Source organism: Hyperolius riggenbachi, chromosome 9 (assembly GCF_040937935.1).
Source record: "Hyperolius riggenbachi isolate aHypRig1 chromosome 9, aHypRig1.pri, whole genome shotgun sequence".
Classification (NCBI taxonomy): domain Eukaryota; kingdom Metazoa; phylum Chordata; class Amphibia; order Anura; family Hyperoliidae; genus Hyperolius; species Hyperolius riggenbachi.
In genome coordinates, this window is record NC_090654.1 from 258,290,370 (window position 1) to 258,306,704 (window position 16,335).

At 44.9% G+C, this 16,335-nt stretch overlaps 1 protein-coding gene across 5 annotated transcripts in view; it reads right to left on the bottom strand.

Moving 5' to 3' along the window:
- TMEM260 (transmembrane protein 260) overlaps nucleotides 1–16,335 on the bottom strand; it is a 162,476-nt gene that overhangs the window by 123,009 nt on the left and 23,132 nt on the right. For all 5 annotated transcript variants that reach the window (XM_068254379.1, XM_068254381.1, XM_068254377.1 and 2 more), the window contains exon 3: nucleotides 4,460–4,491. In XM_068254379.1, the coding sequence (XP_068110480.1) occupies nucleotides 4,460–4,491 (32 nt within the window). The remainder of the gene's footprint in view (nucleotides 1–4,459; nucleotides 4,492–16,335) is intronic.

Genomic DNA, 16,335 nt, shown 5'->3' on the forward strand with positions numbered 1-16,335 from the left:
ACCTCCTGGGCAATACAATAATATCGCCAGGGGGCGGTGCAGTACTTTAAATTTTTTTTTGTAATCATGTAGCTAGCCTAGCGCTAGCTACATGATAGCCGCTGTGCAGCGTCATCCCCCCACCCCCTCCGACGATCAAAGCAAACAGGAAATCCTGTTCAGAACGGGATTTCCTGTTTGGCTTCCCCCGTCGCCATAGCGACGATCGGGATGACGTCAACGACGTCGTGACTTCAGAGGGAGTCCCGATCCACCCCTCAGCGCTGCCTGGCACTGATTGGCCAGGCTGCGCACGGGGTCTGGGGGGGGGGGGGCGTGGCACGGCGGGTAGCGGCAAAGTGCTAGCTGCGTGCAACAAAAAAAAAAATTATGCAAATCGGTCCACCAGGGCCTGAGAAATCCTCTGCGGCGGCTTACCCCGAGCTCAGCTCGGGATTATCGCCCAGAGGGTTAAAAGGAACCTGAGGTGAGAGGGAGAGGTTTATTTCCCTTCTAATGACGCACATTGCCTGGTTGTCCTGCTGATCTTCTGCCTCTAATGCTTCAGAACGGAACTGAACAAAAAAAAAAAAAAAAGATTTTCACTTACCTAGGGCTTCTGCCAGCCCCCAGCAGCCGCCCTGTGCCCGCGATGTTAGCAAATGATCCTCCGGTCTCCCGCCACGGCTCAGTTTCTTCACTGCTGACTTACAAGTTGATGGCCGCTGCGCCTGCTCGTCCCTGGCCACCCGCATCCACTCTCCCGCTCACACCGCCGAAAGCGTCCTGCGCAGATGCAGTATGAGAAAATCTCTACTGCGCCTGCGCAGGACGCTCCCGGCAACGGGAGCGCATATGAGGACGCACCCAGCCAGCGCCGCGCAGCCGCAGTGGACGCCGACTGCAAAAGTGAAAATGAGCCGCAACTGGGAACCAGAGGATTGTAAGGTAACGGCGTGGGCACAGGGTGGCTGCAGGGGGCTAGCAGAAGCCCCAGGTAAGTGAAATTTTTTTTTTTTTTTTTATATTTCAGATTTCCTTTAAGCCATGCACCCTGAACAAGCATGCAGATCAGACGTCTATGACAAATTTGACAAGATTAGCTGCATGCTTGTTTCAGGTGTGTGATTCAGACACTACTAACCAGAAAGTTCAGCAGAACTGCCAGGCAACTGGTATTGTTTAAAAGGAAATAAATATGGTAGCTTCCATAGGTCTCACACCTCATGTTCCTTTTAAGCATTTTAAGCTTGTTTGTCTTGCAAATGGTTCAATAAAGATATGTTTGTTATTTTTGCAATTGGTGGTCTCTTTCCCTGGTGTGCTGCCTCCTGTGTTGTAAAGCAGACAATGGTGTTTCCATGCAGCATCCTATGGACTCGACAGCAAGGGTAAAGAGCGGCCAACACCATCAAAGGGAAAGTAGACGCTACATTTCAGCAATGCCGAGTCCTGGAGATTATCTAGAGGTGTCATGCAGAAGATTAGGAACGTTTTATCCAGCTTTCATCTTCTGAAGGACGAGGGGGAAAAACGACTCCAAAACAAACAACAAGGTGAACAATACCTGAACCAGCAAAACCTGGGATGACTGACACTTCAACTATATAGAGCATTATAAGTGACTGTTATGAGGCCAGTTAATTTATGTTAGACATCATCATATACATTTAATTTAGGGGCAGTGACGTAGCTAACAAGCTATGGGCCCCAGTGCAAATTTTACACTGCCCCCCCCCCCCCCCCCCCAAGCACTATACATTACAATAGATACGGTGCACCAAATCCTGCCAAGAACAACCACAGTGTCGGAGTTGCAAGAAGGGGATGGGGAACAGTTTGTTAATGATTACCACTATTCAAAGTATCTATAGGAGTGATCATTACCACCACAGGACCATGCCACCTTCCTTTGCCTTCTCCTGGTCCCAGTAGAGGCAGCGTAAATTTGCCCAGTCAGGGTTAGTCGGCGAATACACAGTGCGCCCCGACTCACCAAATTTGTGGGTTTCTACTGGGACCAGGAGAAGGCGGAGGAAGACGCTGTTGGAGTGATCAATGTGCGGGGGGAGGGGGGAGCTGGAGGAAGCCCCAGGTATGTATAAATCTTTTGTATAGATTCATCTCTGGTTTACTTTAAAGAGAACCTGAACTGAAAATAAAAATTCAAAATGACCATACACAGGTCATACTTCCCTCCAATGTAGTCTGCTCATCAATCTCTTTCTCCTCTCCTGCGTCCCATTTGTCCACTGTGATTGATGGAATTCTCCGTCCTCCATATTGAAAATGGCCAATACCCCATAACAGCTTCCTGGTCAGCACACTGTTAAACTGTAATATCACCCACTTGAGCCATAGGGAAGCATGGACATTACCGTGCACATTCATTTGTAACTGACAGCTGCTGATATATAACTGACAGCAACTGGTATATTTCAGTTCTGACAAAATCTTGTCAGAACTGGAAGGGATCACTGTAAGAAGAAAATGGTGAGCTTCTGAGAGGAACTGATGGCAAGATAAGTATGTAATGTTCATTTGAAGCTACAGCATGTGTTTTTAAATAATTATACTCAGTTCAGGTTCCCTTTAAGGTAGAGTAAAGGACGACTGAAGTGAGTGGAATATAGAGGCTCAATAGGATCCTAAGGCTATCCTCTCTTAAGGTATGTACTTGAATTTGATCCCGAGCTTCGGCACAGGATCACTTTAACCACTTGAGGACCGCGGTGTTAAACCCCCCCAGTGACCAGGCCTTTTTTCATAAATTGAGCCACTGCAGCTTTAAGGCCTCGCTGCAAAGCCGCACAACTCAGCACACAAGTGATCCCCCCCCCATTTCTCCCCACCAACAGAGCTCCCTGTTGGTGGGGTCTGATCACTCCCCCAATGTTTATTTTTATACAAATATTTTTCTTATTTTCTTTTAATAAAAATGCCTATTTTTCCCCCACCCTCCTTCCCCCCGTCAGCCTATCACAATGATCGGCTGTGGTTGAAGCCTATCACCGCCCATCGCTTCTGTGTCCCCAGTACAGTGCTGCCTTAGATCGCAGCGCTGTACAGCCCTATTAGACGGCAGTTTAGCCCTCTAACAATCTCAGAGCGGTGATTGCCGCTGGGGGACTGAAGGCGGAGCAGAGCTCCGCCTTCCAAACGGAGATGCACAAGCATCGGCGCGCGCGCTCTCCTGCTAGCCCCATAGAAGGCCAATCATACCAATTGGCGTGGAGCGGTCGGCAAGCAGTTAAGAGGCATGGTGTCTCAAAGGACAACTGAAAAGAGAGGAATATGGAAGCTGCCATATTTATTTATTTTTATCCAATACCAGTTGCTTGGCTTTTCTGATGAGCTCTTGTTCAAGGTCTATGGCTACAAGTATTAGAAGCAGAGGACCAGCATACCCAGGAAATGTGTATTGTTTAAAAGGAAATAAATACGGCAGCGTCCATATCCCTCTCAGTTCAGTTGTGCTTTAAGACGCCATGTCTCTTAAAGTGATCCCGAACCGAAGCTTGGGATCAAAATCAAGTACTTACCTTAAGATGGGTGAGCTTCAGAAACCTATTGAGGCTTCCCTCACTGATCTGACGCCAACCATTGCTAAACGCAGTTCCTCTCCACATCGGGGCCGTGCAGCTTCTCTTCCTGAAGCGTGGCCACGCAGTAGCCATGCGTGCCCGCCCGCGCATACCACGGAGCCGGCTTACTGTGCATGCACGGGCGGGCTGAGTCGGCTATTGCGCAGCCACGCTGAAGGAAGAAGAGCTGTGCGGCCCCATATGATTAGTGACAATGCCTTATCGCTAATTGCCTGGGGGGCCGCGCTCAGCAACCGGGGACATCAGAGCAGGGAAGGAAGCCGCAATAGGATCCAGAGGCTTCCCTCTCTTTAGGTAAGTATCTAATTTTGTACCCGAGCTTCGGCTCGGGTACTCTTTAAGCCTTTAGGCTCTGGAGATGTAAATCCGACCCTGTGTGTCGCTGCTCCTGTTTTGCGCCCCTTGGCAGAAAAGTAATACTGCTAAATCTCCCCCACTGGTCTTGGAGAAAACGCCCCTAAACCATACCACCAGTGACGAATAGACATGGAAGACCACACTGTCTCCAGATTAGTGCCACTTTAACAGACTTTGAGTCTTACCTAAAGGGATCATGGCACCATAATTAAGTTTATTAAATAATAAAACTTATTAAAAAACTGTTAACCCGATTTAGTTCATTCTCCCAAAGCTTATCCAAATTTTGGGTCGATAATAAGCCATGCAAACTGTATATACAGTAAAAAGCTTTTGCTTCATAATTTTGTTTAATTGGATTTAAAACTTAAAGTAAATTGTGGCATACTATACTTATAAGTTGGTAAAACCATGATTTGAAAATAAATTAATCTACTTTGCTCCATGCTTAATTAAACTTGCCTAATTCCTAAAACTGTTAATGAGAGCATTGATTAAACAATAAAATTAATACTTACGCCAAGCTCATAGGCGGCTGTGATCAGCTCCCCTGTGAAAAAATAAATGTAAAACCAATAATTACCATTAGGGAGTGACCCTCCTCCAAAGTTCCCTAAATTCAAAGGCTTGCGCTGGGATTTTGCATTAATTTGACTTGATAAAAATAAATCTAGAGAGATTTAGCAGCATGAAATTTTTTTTTTCTCGGAATTTCCTCCCACTTTCCATTTCGTCGAGCGGAGAAGCATTTCATAAATATACTGCGTGGCGTTTATTGTTTCCCAGAGAATGAAGCTTAAAAAAAACACAAAAAATAAAAAAAAGCTTTTCCATTTAACGAAAACAAAAATGGATAGAGCCACATTAATACACAAACACTCGCGCAAAAACAATCACATGAAAATAAGGGTTTTGTGAATAAAGAGCGCCGGGCATAGGAAAGCTAAACGCCGGGAATCGCAGCACCATTGTTAGGAAGTCCAGCTAGTCGCCATACAGCTATTAGGCACTAAAAAATATTTATAACAGTGCTGCCCATAATTGTACTTGCTGGCTTATTTTGACTTAAAATTACTTTTATTCAACCAACAAGTAATAATTGATGGGAAATGGCATAGGTTTCTCCCAAAAGATAATAAGATGATGTACAAGAGGCATTAGGGTGGAAAAAAAAAACATTTCTCAGCTTTTATTTATATTTGAGCAAGGAAAATCCAAAGCTCTATACCATTTCAAATAGTCCAAGCTGTTCTAAAGCATCCTAATTACTGATTCTGATTAATTGGGAACAGCTGTTTTAATCAACTCAACAGGTAAAAAACAGCAGCTCTCTGCAGTTGGTTTGTGGATAGTCATGGCTAAGGCAAAGAAGCTCAATAAGGACCTGTGGCTGCGCATTGTGGCTGCTCACAAGTCAGCAAAGGGCTATGTGGCCATTTCTAAATGTTTTCAAGTTCCAGTGGCTACAATGCAAAGTATTATTAAGAAATACCAGATGTTCCACACTGTGGAAAATCTCAGAGGACGTGGTCGGAAGCCAAAAGCGACACCTGTGCTGGTCAAGACAATAGTGAGAGAGGTGAAAAAGAATCCAAGGATCACCACCAAGGCCATCCTGGAGAATCTGGTTTCTGCTGGTGGCAATGTATCAAGGCAGACAATCCAACGGACACTGCGCACTGCTGGGTTCCACGAATGCAGACCAAGGAGGACACCACTTCTCCAGATAAGGCACACAAAAGCTTGTTTGGCCTTTGAAAATGCTCATCTGGACAAAGAAGAAGACTTCTGGTCTTCTGTGTTTTGGTCAGATAAAACAAAAATTGAATTGTTTGGTCACAGTGATGTTTCCCTCATTTGGCGTAAAAAAGGAGAAGCCTTCAACCCAAAGAACACCATCCCCACTGTCAAACATGGTGGTGAGAACCTAATGCTTTGGGGGCGTTTTTCAGCCAATGGACCAGGGAACCTAATCAAGGTAAATGGCACCATGAAAAAAAGAGCACTACATGAGGATTCTCAAGGACAACATCAGGCAGTCTGCAAAGAAACTTGGCTAGTCAGTGAACATTTCAGCATGAGAATGACCCAAAACACACAGTAAAATGGGTGAAGAAATGGTTAGCAGACCACAACATTAACGTTTTGGAGTGGCCCAGCCAGAGTCCTGACTTGAATCCAATTGAGAATCTGTGGAGGGAGCTAAACATCAGGGTGATGGCAAGAAGAACCTAAAACCTGAAAGATTTGGAGCACATTGCTAAAGTTGAATGGGAAAAAATACCTGTGGAACCATGCAGAAAGCTGGTCTGCAATTATAGGAAGAGTTTCATTGCTGTAATAGCCAATAAAGGCTTTTCTATGGATTTTTGAGAAGGATATGAATAATGTTGGACTGGACACTTGTTGCTCAAATGTAAATAAAAGCTGAGAAATGTTTTTTTCCACAATAATGCTTCTTGTACATCGTCTTATTATCTTTTGGGAGACGCCTATGTCATTTCCCGTCAAAAAATTACTTCCTGGTTGAATAAAAGTAACTTTAAGTCAAAATTTGCCGGGGGTATGAATAATTACGTGCAGATATATATATATATATACATATATATATATATATATATATATATATATATATATATATATATACACTGTTTTTACATAATTTTACATCTTTACAGTATGCAGCTTACATAAGCATGAATTTTTAAACTGCATACACTTGCATAATATTTGCATCAACTTGCATTCAACAATGAATGGTATATTATTATCATTTAGTTTTTATATAGCGCTGACATCTTCCGCAGTGCTGAGTATATTGTCTTGTCACTTGAAGTACTCCTGTACTGATGTTTGTAGACCTGCAAAAACAAAAAAAAAGAAGCACTGCCTCATAACTCACCTACTCCTGGATCCCTTCATTGCCTTTTCTGCCCTGTTCCATTGCCATGTCCCCCCCTATCTGCCGGTATCTTTAGCACTACAGCACTGACCAGGAAGTAACCTCAAAGTACCTTCGGGTCAGCGTCATAGCAGTGGAGGTGATGGCTGATACGAGAAGACATGGTGGCAGAACTGGAGAACTAACAAGGCGGAAAAGACAGCGAATGGATCCAGGAGTAGGTAAATTGTGCGGTGGTGCTTTTTTTTTCTTCTTTGCAGGTCTTAAAATGTCGGCGGTGCAAGGGGGTGTGATCGGGGAGGATAACGGCCATTTCATCTCTGCACATATTCAATGTTCTCATTTGAAGATTTCAGCTGACTAGAACCCCCTGAGGGCACAAGGGCAGCTAAAGTGGGTTGCAAAAGTATTCAGGCCCCCTTGAAGTTTTCCATATTTTGTCACATTACTGCCACAAACATGCATCAATTTTATTGGAATTCCACGTGAAAAACCAATACAAAGTGGTGTACATGTGAGAAGTGGATCGAAAATCATACATGATTCCAAACATTTTTTACAAATAAATAACTGCAAAGTGGGGTGTGCGTAATTATTCGGCCCCCTGAGTCAATACTTTGTAGAACCACCTTTTTCTGCAATTACAGCTGCCAGTCTTTTAGGGTATGTCTCTACCAACTTTGCACATCTAGAGACTGAAATCCTTGCCCATTCTTCTTTGCAAAACAGCTCCAGCTCAGTCAGATTAGATGGACAGCGTTTGTGAACAGCAGTTTTCAGATCTTGCTACAGATTCTCGATTGGATTTAGATCTGGACTTTGACTGGGCCATTCTAACACATAGATATGTTTTGTTTTAAACCATTCCATTGTTGCCCTGGCTTTATGTTTAGGGTCATTGTCCTGCTGGAAGGTGAACCTCCGCCCCAGTCTCAAGTCTTTTGCAGTCTCCAAGAGGTTTTTTTTCCAAGTTTGCCCTGTATTTGGCTCCATCCATCTTCCCATCAACTCTGACCAGCTTCCCTGTCCCTGCTGAAGAGAAGCACCCCCAGAGCATGATGCTGCCACCACCATATTTGACAGTGGGGATGGTGTGTTCAGAGTGATGTGCAGTGTTAGTTTTCCGCCACACATAGCGTTTTGCATTTTGGCCAAAAAGTTCCATTTTGGTCTCATCTGACCAGAGCACCTTCTTCCACATGGTTGCTGTGTCCCCCCCATGGCTTGTGGCAAACTGCAAACGGGACTTCTTATGCTTTCTGTTAACAATGCCTTCCTTCTTGCCACTCTTCCATAAGAGCCAACTTTGTACAGTGCATGACTAATAGTTGTCCTATGGACAGATTCCCCCACCTGAGCTGTAGATCTCTGCATTGAGATTTTCGTTCCACTTCTCACGTATACAGCACTTTGTATTGGTCTTTCATGTGGAATTCCAATAAAATTGATTCATGTTTGTGGCAGTAATATGACAAACTTCAAGGGGGCCGAATACTTTTGCAACCCACTGTATATGAAACAAACCCCCTCTGTGGTCCCTCAGAGGGGCTCACAGTCTAATCTCTACCACAGTCAAATGCACATCGTAGTCTAGGGCCAATTTATAATGTATGCACTGTAGTGTATGTATTTTAGTTTAGGGCCAATTTATAATGTACTGTATGTATTGTGTAGTGTATGTATTGTAGTCTATGGCCAATTTAGGTGGAAGCCTATGAACTTATCTGTATGTTTTTGGGATGTGTGCGGAAACCAGACTGCCTGGGGGAAACCCTCACAGACACAGGGAGAACATACGAACTCCTTGCAGATCGTGCCCTGGCTGGGATTTAAACCGGGGACCCAGCGCTGCAAGGCGATATACATTTATTTTTCAATTTGCTGCTAGCTAAAGATTTTCATAGTTACCAGTAAGCGTAATTTCCACTTGTTTTCAAACATGCCAACAGTTTGGAGTGGAGAACAGTCTGTCCAGAAACACATCTAGTGTCCAGCAGCAAAATGTGACGTTTTCCTGTGGCAAAGTCTGTTGGCTAAATGGCTATACAAGGGCTGTGCTTTTAACCCACATAACAATAGCATAAATTAGCTAAAATAATAATTGTTGAGTCTCTGCCACATCCCTCACCAATTCCAAATTGTCTTCCGTCTCCAGTCTCTGCCCACATCCCTCACCAATTCCAAATTCTCTTCTGTCCCGAGTCTCTGCCCATATCCCTCACCAATTCCAAATTCTCTTCTGTCTCGGGTCTCTGCCCAAATCCCTCACTAATTCCAAATTCTCTTCTGTCTCGAGTCTCTGCCCACATTCCTCACTAATTCCAAATTCTCTTCTGTCCCGAATCTCTGCCCATATCCCTCACCAATTCCAAATTCTCTTCTGTCTCGGGTCTCTGCCCAAATCCCTCACTAATTCCAAATTCTCTTCTGTCTCGAGTCTCTGCCCACATCCCTCACTAATTCCAAATTCTCTTCTGTCTCGAGTCTCTGCCCACATTCCTCACTAATTCCAAATTCTCTTCTGTCCCGAATCTCTGCCCATATCCCTCACCAATTCCAAATTCTCTTCTGTCTCGGGTCTCTGCCCAAATCCCTCACTAATTCCAAATTCTCTTCTGTCTCGAGTCTCTGCCCAAATCCCTCACTAATTCCAAATTCTCTTCCGTCCTGAGTCTCTGCCCACATCCCTCACTAATTAAAAATTCTCTTCCGTCTCGAGTCTCTGCCCACATCCCTCACCAATTCCAAATTCTCTTCCATCTGCAGTCTCTGCCCATATCCCTCACCAATTACAAATTCTCTTCTGTCCCGAGTCTCTGCCCACATCCCCCCACTAATTCCAAATTCTCTTCCATCTCCAGTCTCTGCCCACATCCCTCACCAATTCCAAATTCTCTTCTGTCCCGAGTCTCTGCCCAAATCCCTCACCAATTCCAAATTCTGTTCCGTCCCGAGTCTCTGCCCACATCCCTCACCAATTCCAAATTCTCTTCCGTCCCGAGTCTCTGCCCAAATCCCTCACCAATTCCAAATTCTGTTCCGTCCCGAGTCTCTGCCCACATCCCTCACCAATTCCAAATTCTCTTCTGTCCCGAGTCTCTGCCCACATCCCTCACCAATTCCAAATTCTCTTCCATCTCCAGTCTCTGCCCACATCCCTCACCAATTCCAAATTCTCTTCTGTCCCGAGTCTCTGCCCACATCCCTCACCAATTCCAAATTCTCTTCCGTCCTGAGTCTCTGCCCACATCCCTCATTAATTAAAAATTATCTTCCAACTCGAGTCTCTGCCCATATCCCTCACCAATTCCAAATTCTCTTCTGTCCCGAGTCTCTGCCCACATCCCTCACTAATTAAAAATTCTCTTCCGTCTCGAGTCTCTGCCCACATCCCTCACCAATTCCAAATTCTCTACCGCCCCGAGTCTCTGCCCACATCCCTCACTAATTCCAAATTCTCTTCCATCTCCAGTCTCTGCCCACATCCCTCACCAATTACAAATTCTCTTCTGTCCCGAGTCTCTGCCCACATCCCTCACCAATTACAAATTCTCTTCTGTCCCGAGTCTCTGCACACATCCCTCACTAATTCCAAATTCTCTTCAGTCCAGGGTGTCTCTGCCCACATTCCTCACCAATTCCAAATACTCTTCTGTCCCGAGTCTCTGCCCACAATCTCACCAATTCCAAATTCTCTTCCGTACCGAGTGTCTGCCAATATCCCTCACCAATTCCAAATTCTCTTCCGTCCCGAGTCTCTGCCCACATCCCTCACTAATTAAAAATTCTCTTCCGTCTCGAGTCTCTGCCCACATCCCTCACCAATTCCAAATTCTCTTCCGCCCCGAGTCTCTGCCCACATCCCTCACTAATTCCAAATTCTCTTCCATCTCCAGTCTCTGCCCACATCCCTCACCAGTTACAAATTCTCTTCTGTCCCGAGTCTCTGCCCACATCCCTCACTAATTCCAAATTCTCTTCCATCTCCAGTCTCTGCCCACATCCCTCACCAATTCCAAATTCTCTTCTGTCCCGAGTCTCTGCCCAAATCCCTCACCAATTCCAAATTCTCTTCCGTCCCGAGTCTCTGCCCACATCCCTCACCAATTCCAAATTCTCTTCTGTCCCGAGTCTCTGCCCACATCCCTCACCAATTCCAAATTCTCTTCCATCTCCAGTCTCTGCCCACATCCCTCACTAATTCCAAATTCTCTTCCATCTCCAGTCTCTGCCCACATCCCTCACCAATTCCAAATTCTCTTCTGTCCCAAGTCTCTGCCCACATCCCTCACCAATATCAAATTCTCTTCCGTCCTGAGTCTCTGCCCACATCCCTCACTAATTAAAAATTCTCTTCCGTCTCGAGTCTCTGCCCACATCCCTCACCAATTCCAAATTCTCTTCAGTTCAGGGTGTCTCTGCCCACATCCCTCACCAATTCCAAATACTCTTCAGTCTCGAGTCTCTGCCCACAATCTCACCAATTCCAAATTCTCTTCCGTCCCGAGTCTCTGCCCATATCCCTCACCAATTCCAAATTCTCTTTCGTCCTGAGTCTCTGCCCATATCTCTCACCAATTCCAAATTCTCTTCCATCTTGAGTCTCTGCCCATATCCCTCACCAATTCCAAATTCTCTTTCGTCCTGAGTCTCTGCCCATATCCCTCACCAATTCCAAATTCTCTTTCGCCCTGAGTCTCTGCCCATATCCCTCACCAATTCCAAATTCTCTTCCATCTCGAGTCTCTGCCCATATCCCTCACCAATTCCAAATTCTCTTCTGTCCAGAGTCTCTGCTCACATCCCTCACCAATTCCAAACTCTCTTCTGTCCCAAGTATCTGCCCACATCCCTCACTAATTCCAAATTCTCTTCTGTCCCGAGTCTCTGCCCATGTCCCTCATCAATTCCAAATTCTCTTCTGTCCAGAGTCTCTGCTCACATCCCTCACCAATTCCAAACTCTCTTCTGTCCCAAGTATCTGCCCACATCCCTCACTAATTCCAAATTCTCTTCTGTCCAGAGTCTCTGCTCACATCCCTCACCAATTCCAAACTCTCTTCTGTCCCAAGTATCTGCCCACATCCCTCACTAATTCCAAATTCTCTTCTGCCCCGAGTCTCTGCCCACATCCCTCACCAATTCCAAACTCTCTTCTGTCCCAAGTATCTGCCCACATCCCTCACTAATTCCAAATTCTCTTCTGCCCTGAGTCTTTGCCCACATCCCTCACAGACTCCAAATTTCTGTTCTGTCCCGAGTCTCTGCCCACATCCCTCACCAATTCCAAATTATCTTCTGTCCCGAGTCTCTGCCCACATCCCTCACCAATTCCAAATTATCTTCTGTCCCGGGTCTAAACTCCCATCCCTCACAAATTTCCAGCCATTCCACCAAATTCGCTTCTGTCCTGTGTCTCAGCTCACCTCCCTTAGTACTTATTTCAACCTATCCACCAAATTATCTTCTGTCCCCAGTCTCCGCCCCATTGCTCACCAATTCCAACCTTTCCACCAAATTCTCTTCTGTCCACAGGCTCAGCCCAGATCCCTAACTAATTCCAACCTTTCCACCAAATTCTCTTCTGTCCCAAGTTTCAGGAAGTCAAAGGAAAGCAGAGTTGTAATAAATGTATAAAAGTTAATACTTACCTTAGGAAAGGAAAGCCTCTGGATCCTCCCTACTATCCTCCACCGCTGCCCGGGACCCTCAACATTGGGGACGTGCCCCCATTCTGGCGTGAATACAGCAAAGCACGGCCGAGCTTGCACTCTAGCACCTAGCCTTTCGTGCGGCTCCATCTTACTGCTTAGGCGCAGCCATATTCGTGCAGAAGCTTTACGGATGCGCTTGTGCCTGAAAAGCACATCCCTGATTCGATTATCCACGAGCCGTTGTTGGCAATTTTTTGGGTGTCCACAAGCGGCAACGGGGGACATGAGGACGCTGTGAGAAGCTTCTATAGGATCCAGAGGATTCACTTTTATTAGGTAAGTATTGGTTTTCGTCCCCGAGGTTCGTCTCAGGTGCACTTTAATGAGTTGCTAGCGTAGAAGCGTGTACCTGATAATTTTGGGGCTCCATTTCACGTATGCCTAGGCTGAAACAAGACATAAACTTTACTAGCGTTTCTGCCAGGGCTGGGGAGTCGGTACAAAAACACTCTGACTCAGAGTACTCAAAATTGCTCAGACTCCTTGACTGCACAGCCCAGTCAGGGCTATTGAGTGGGTACAAAAAAGTCCAACTCTGACTCCTCGGTTTATATAACCGACTCCGACCCTCAGGTACCCAAAAATTGCTCTGACTTAAAATCCTCGATTCAGACTCCAGGTACCCAAGAATTGCTCCGACTTCGACTCCTTGACTCCGATTCCACAGCCCTGGTTTCTACCCAGCATTTGGGACAGACATGAAACAGATTGGGCAACCGTTCAGGATTCTGGAGGCACTTTTCCCGCTCTTCTTAGCTCCTGAACACTGCATTAGCTCCGTATCCCAAAAATTTGCAGCGAATAGATAGCCTTTGTCATTTTTTTCTGATACAGAAATCTGTGTTTGGCTGACGGACTTGTTCTGTTTCATAAAGCATAATTATGGGGGGGAAAAAGTTCTTTCTTGAAGGCAACCACAAAAATCCATAAAACGATTTCTTGTTTTGTTCTCTTTGATTTATTCAAAGGGAGCTTTTTTTGTGGGGAGGGACAGGGGTTCTGTACCGTGCCACTGTGCGAGTGATGTGTTGGAGATCACCGTGAATATATAACAGCAGTTTTCTGCTATGGAAAAATATGACTGTATGTCAATATTCACAGCGGACAAAAGAGCAAGGCACTTTGGAGTTGTTCGGAGGTAATGATTAACATTACGCTTATTTAAATAATGCATAATTACCCCTAGACTAGAAAGACCCTACCTGGAAAGAGCCCTAGAGGAAATTGTAGCTGCTGTATTGTTTACTTACATTAAGTCTAGAATGTCTGCAGCCACATCCCAGGCTCACAGATAATTAGCGCCTGCGGCACTGTGCAGTCTGTACGGCGAGTTCAAACCAGGCTTGGTGTGATCTTTAATTTCTGCTTCACTTTCTGCTACTAAAAGCAACTGCAGGACTTTTTTTTTAGGTGCTACAAGTGACTAATAGCTTTAACCCCCTTGGCGGTCTGATTTTTTTCTGTTTTTTCGGGTCTAAAAGCGGTGCAATTTTTTTAGCATGCTTTTAGACCCTAAACCCTGGAAAAATTCACACTGTAGCAACCCCAGCACTATCTCACCTCCCTGGGATCCAGTGCTGCGGTTCTCTCTCTGGCCTCCGGGAGACGCTGTTACCCTATGACGACAGACGCTGTAACCCTCATGACTACAGACAGCGATCTCACCAGGGGAAACAGAGCCTCGGAGGAGAGGAAGAAGAATGGCGGCTTACGTTGGGATCCCCCAGGAGGTGAGTAAAAACGCCGCTGCGCGCATTGAAGTGGTAAAGAGACGCCCAATTTCTATAAAATACTCTAAAATCAATAAAATAACAAAATGAGGTGGCTTACCTCACAGACGACAACTCACTTTGATAAGGAAGTTTAATTGAAGATTTAGCACAGGCAACGCGTTTCGTGGGACCAAGCAGGGCGGATCGCTCAAAATCAGTCTTATCACCCAAACGACAGTCTGTACACACGCCCGATTTGGCGTGCGGACAACTGAACGACGGGACGTTCAAACGACCCATCGTTCGGAAAAATCCGACGTGTGTATGGGCCTTTACTGTGTGGACGTAAGTTTTCTCTTGCCTTATCTCCAGCATGATCTTAGTGAATTGAGGCCCTTGTCTCCCCCTTATGGACCAGAGCAGTTTTGACATTTTAGCTATGTCCCTATTTAATTATCAATAACGATATCCCTAGTATGACACCTAAAAGAAACATTTTTGTTTCAAGACTAACTAGGCTTTCATTGTATGGCATTTTTCCCCTCAAACAATTTTGCTTTCTATTCATCTTAATAGGAAAAAAAAATAGAAAAAACACATTATTTCTCAGTTTTACCAATTCCAGTTTAAAAATGAAAAGTGCTATTGTAGATAAAAAACACAAATTGTGTTTGGCTATTTCTACTGTTTATCATAAAACTCCTGTCACAATTTATGGTGAAGATACAGTATTTGATTCTGAAATAATGCTACAGTAAGTATTTTTTACTATGAACTGAGAAAATGTATTTTTAATGGTAAAAATCAATGTTATTGGCTCAGGGAACTTATATTCCCTTTCACCAATGAGTGCTGCATCAGATAGTGCCAGAAGTGTGCACAGGAGTAAGCCCAACCGTGCACAGCTGTGCTTCGGCTACAAGACGTATAACTACGTCCTCGTGGCTTAGATGAAGTCACAGAGGACGCAGATATACTGTACTGGTGGAAAAAGTGGCTAAAGAAACCCTGAACAGACCTAAAAAATGAAATACTGAACTTACCTGGGGCTTCCCCCAGCCACCCATACCCCGTGAGGTCCCTTGGCGTCCTCTGGGTCGCCAGTGTTCTCCTGCTTGCGACTCTGTTAGATGCGCGACCCGACCTAGAGTCGTGCGCAACTGTGCATGCGTGGTCCAACCGCGCGCCCTTCTAGATCACGCGCTCATCGCCATGAGCATACTACGCATGTGCGGTTGGAATGACATATACGTGGTTTGAATCGAATGTGTTCATGTATTGTGGTTGTTATGTCTCTGCACCATATTTTATACACACCAGCACGATCCATCTGAAGTTCAAACAGCTGACTGGTGTAGACACAGACTCACAAGTGAGAATGGCCCTTGTGACCAATTCCATAATGTGAAAACATGGCCCTAAAACAACAAACCTTGCAAATATTAACAATCATCCGCTTTGTTCTGCTAAGTCTCTGCAGGAATTTGAAGTATCCACACTGCACTACAGGAAATATGAATGTTTTCTTAGTTACCCTGGGGAACGGCTTCAAACTGTCAAGGCTTATTTAAAAAGTACTCATAATAACAGAACAGTGTATAGTTACCAGCAAGGAGGAAATCATTTTACCAATATGACTATGTATCAGGAAACAGGGTAAATTAACCAGTAGCCAATCATCTGGTGGGTTAAATAACCATTAGCCTGTTGCAAAAATCCACTCCGCCAAATGAACTAGCAGCTGGCTTAATCTAAGTACACAGCGCAAGATTAAAGAGGAACCCGTAACCAAGGATTGAACTTCTTCCCAATCTGTAGCTGATCCCCCCTTACCCATGAGAAATTTTTACCTTTTGTCAAATAGATCGTCAGGGGGGTCTGTACGGCTGATATTGTGGTGAAACCCAACCCACAGTGTGATGGAATTTGATTTGATTAATTAATACAATTTCTGGCTGACAATCTCTCTTTAAGCTCATCCAAACATAAATAATTTAGAAGCTCTTTCTAGAGATTGTAGAGTAAAGCAGCCTAGAAGTAGAGTTAACAGAGTAGAGTTTATTCTT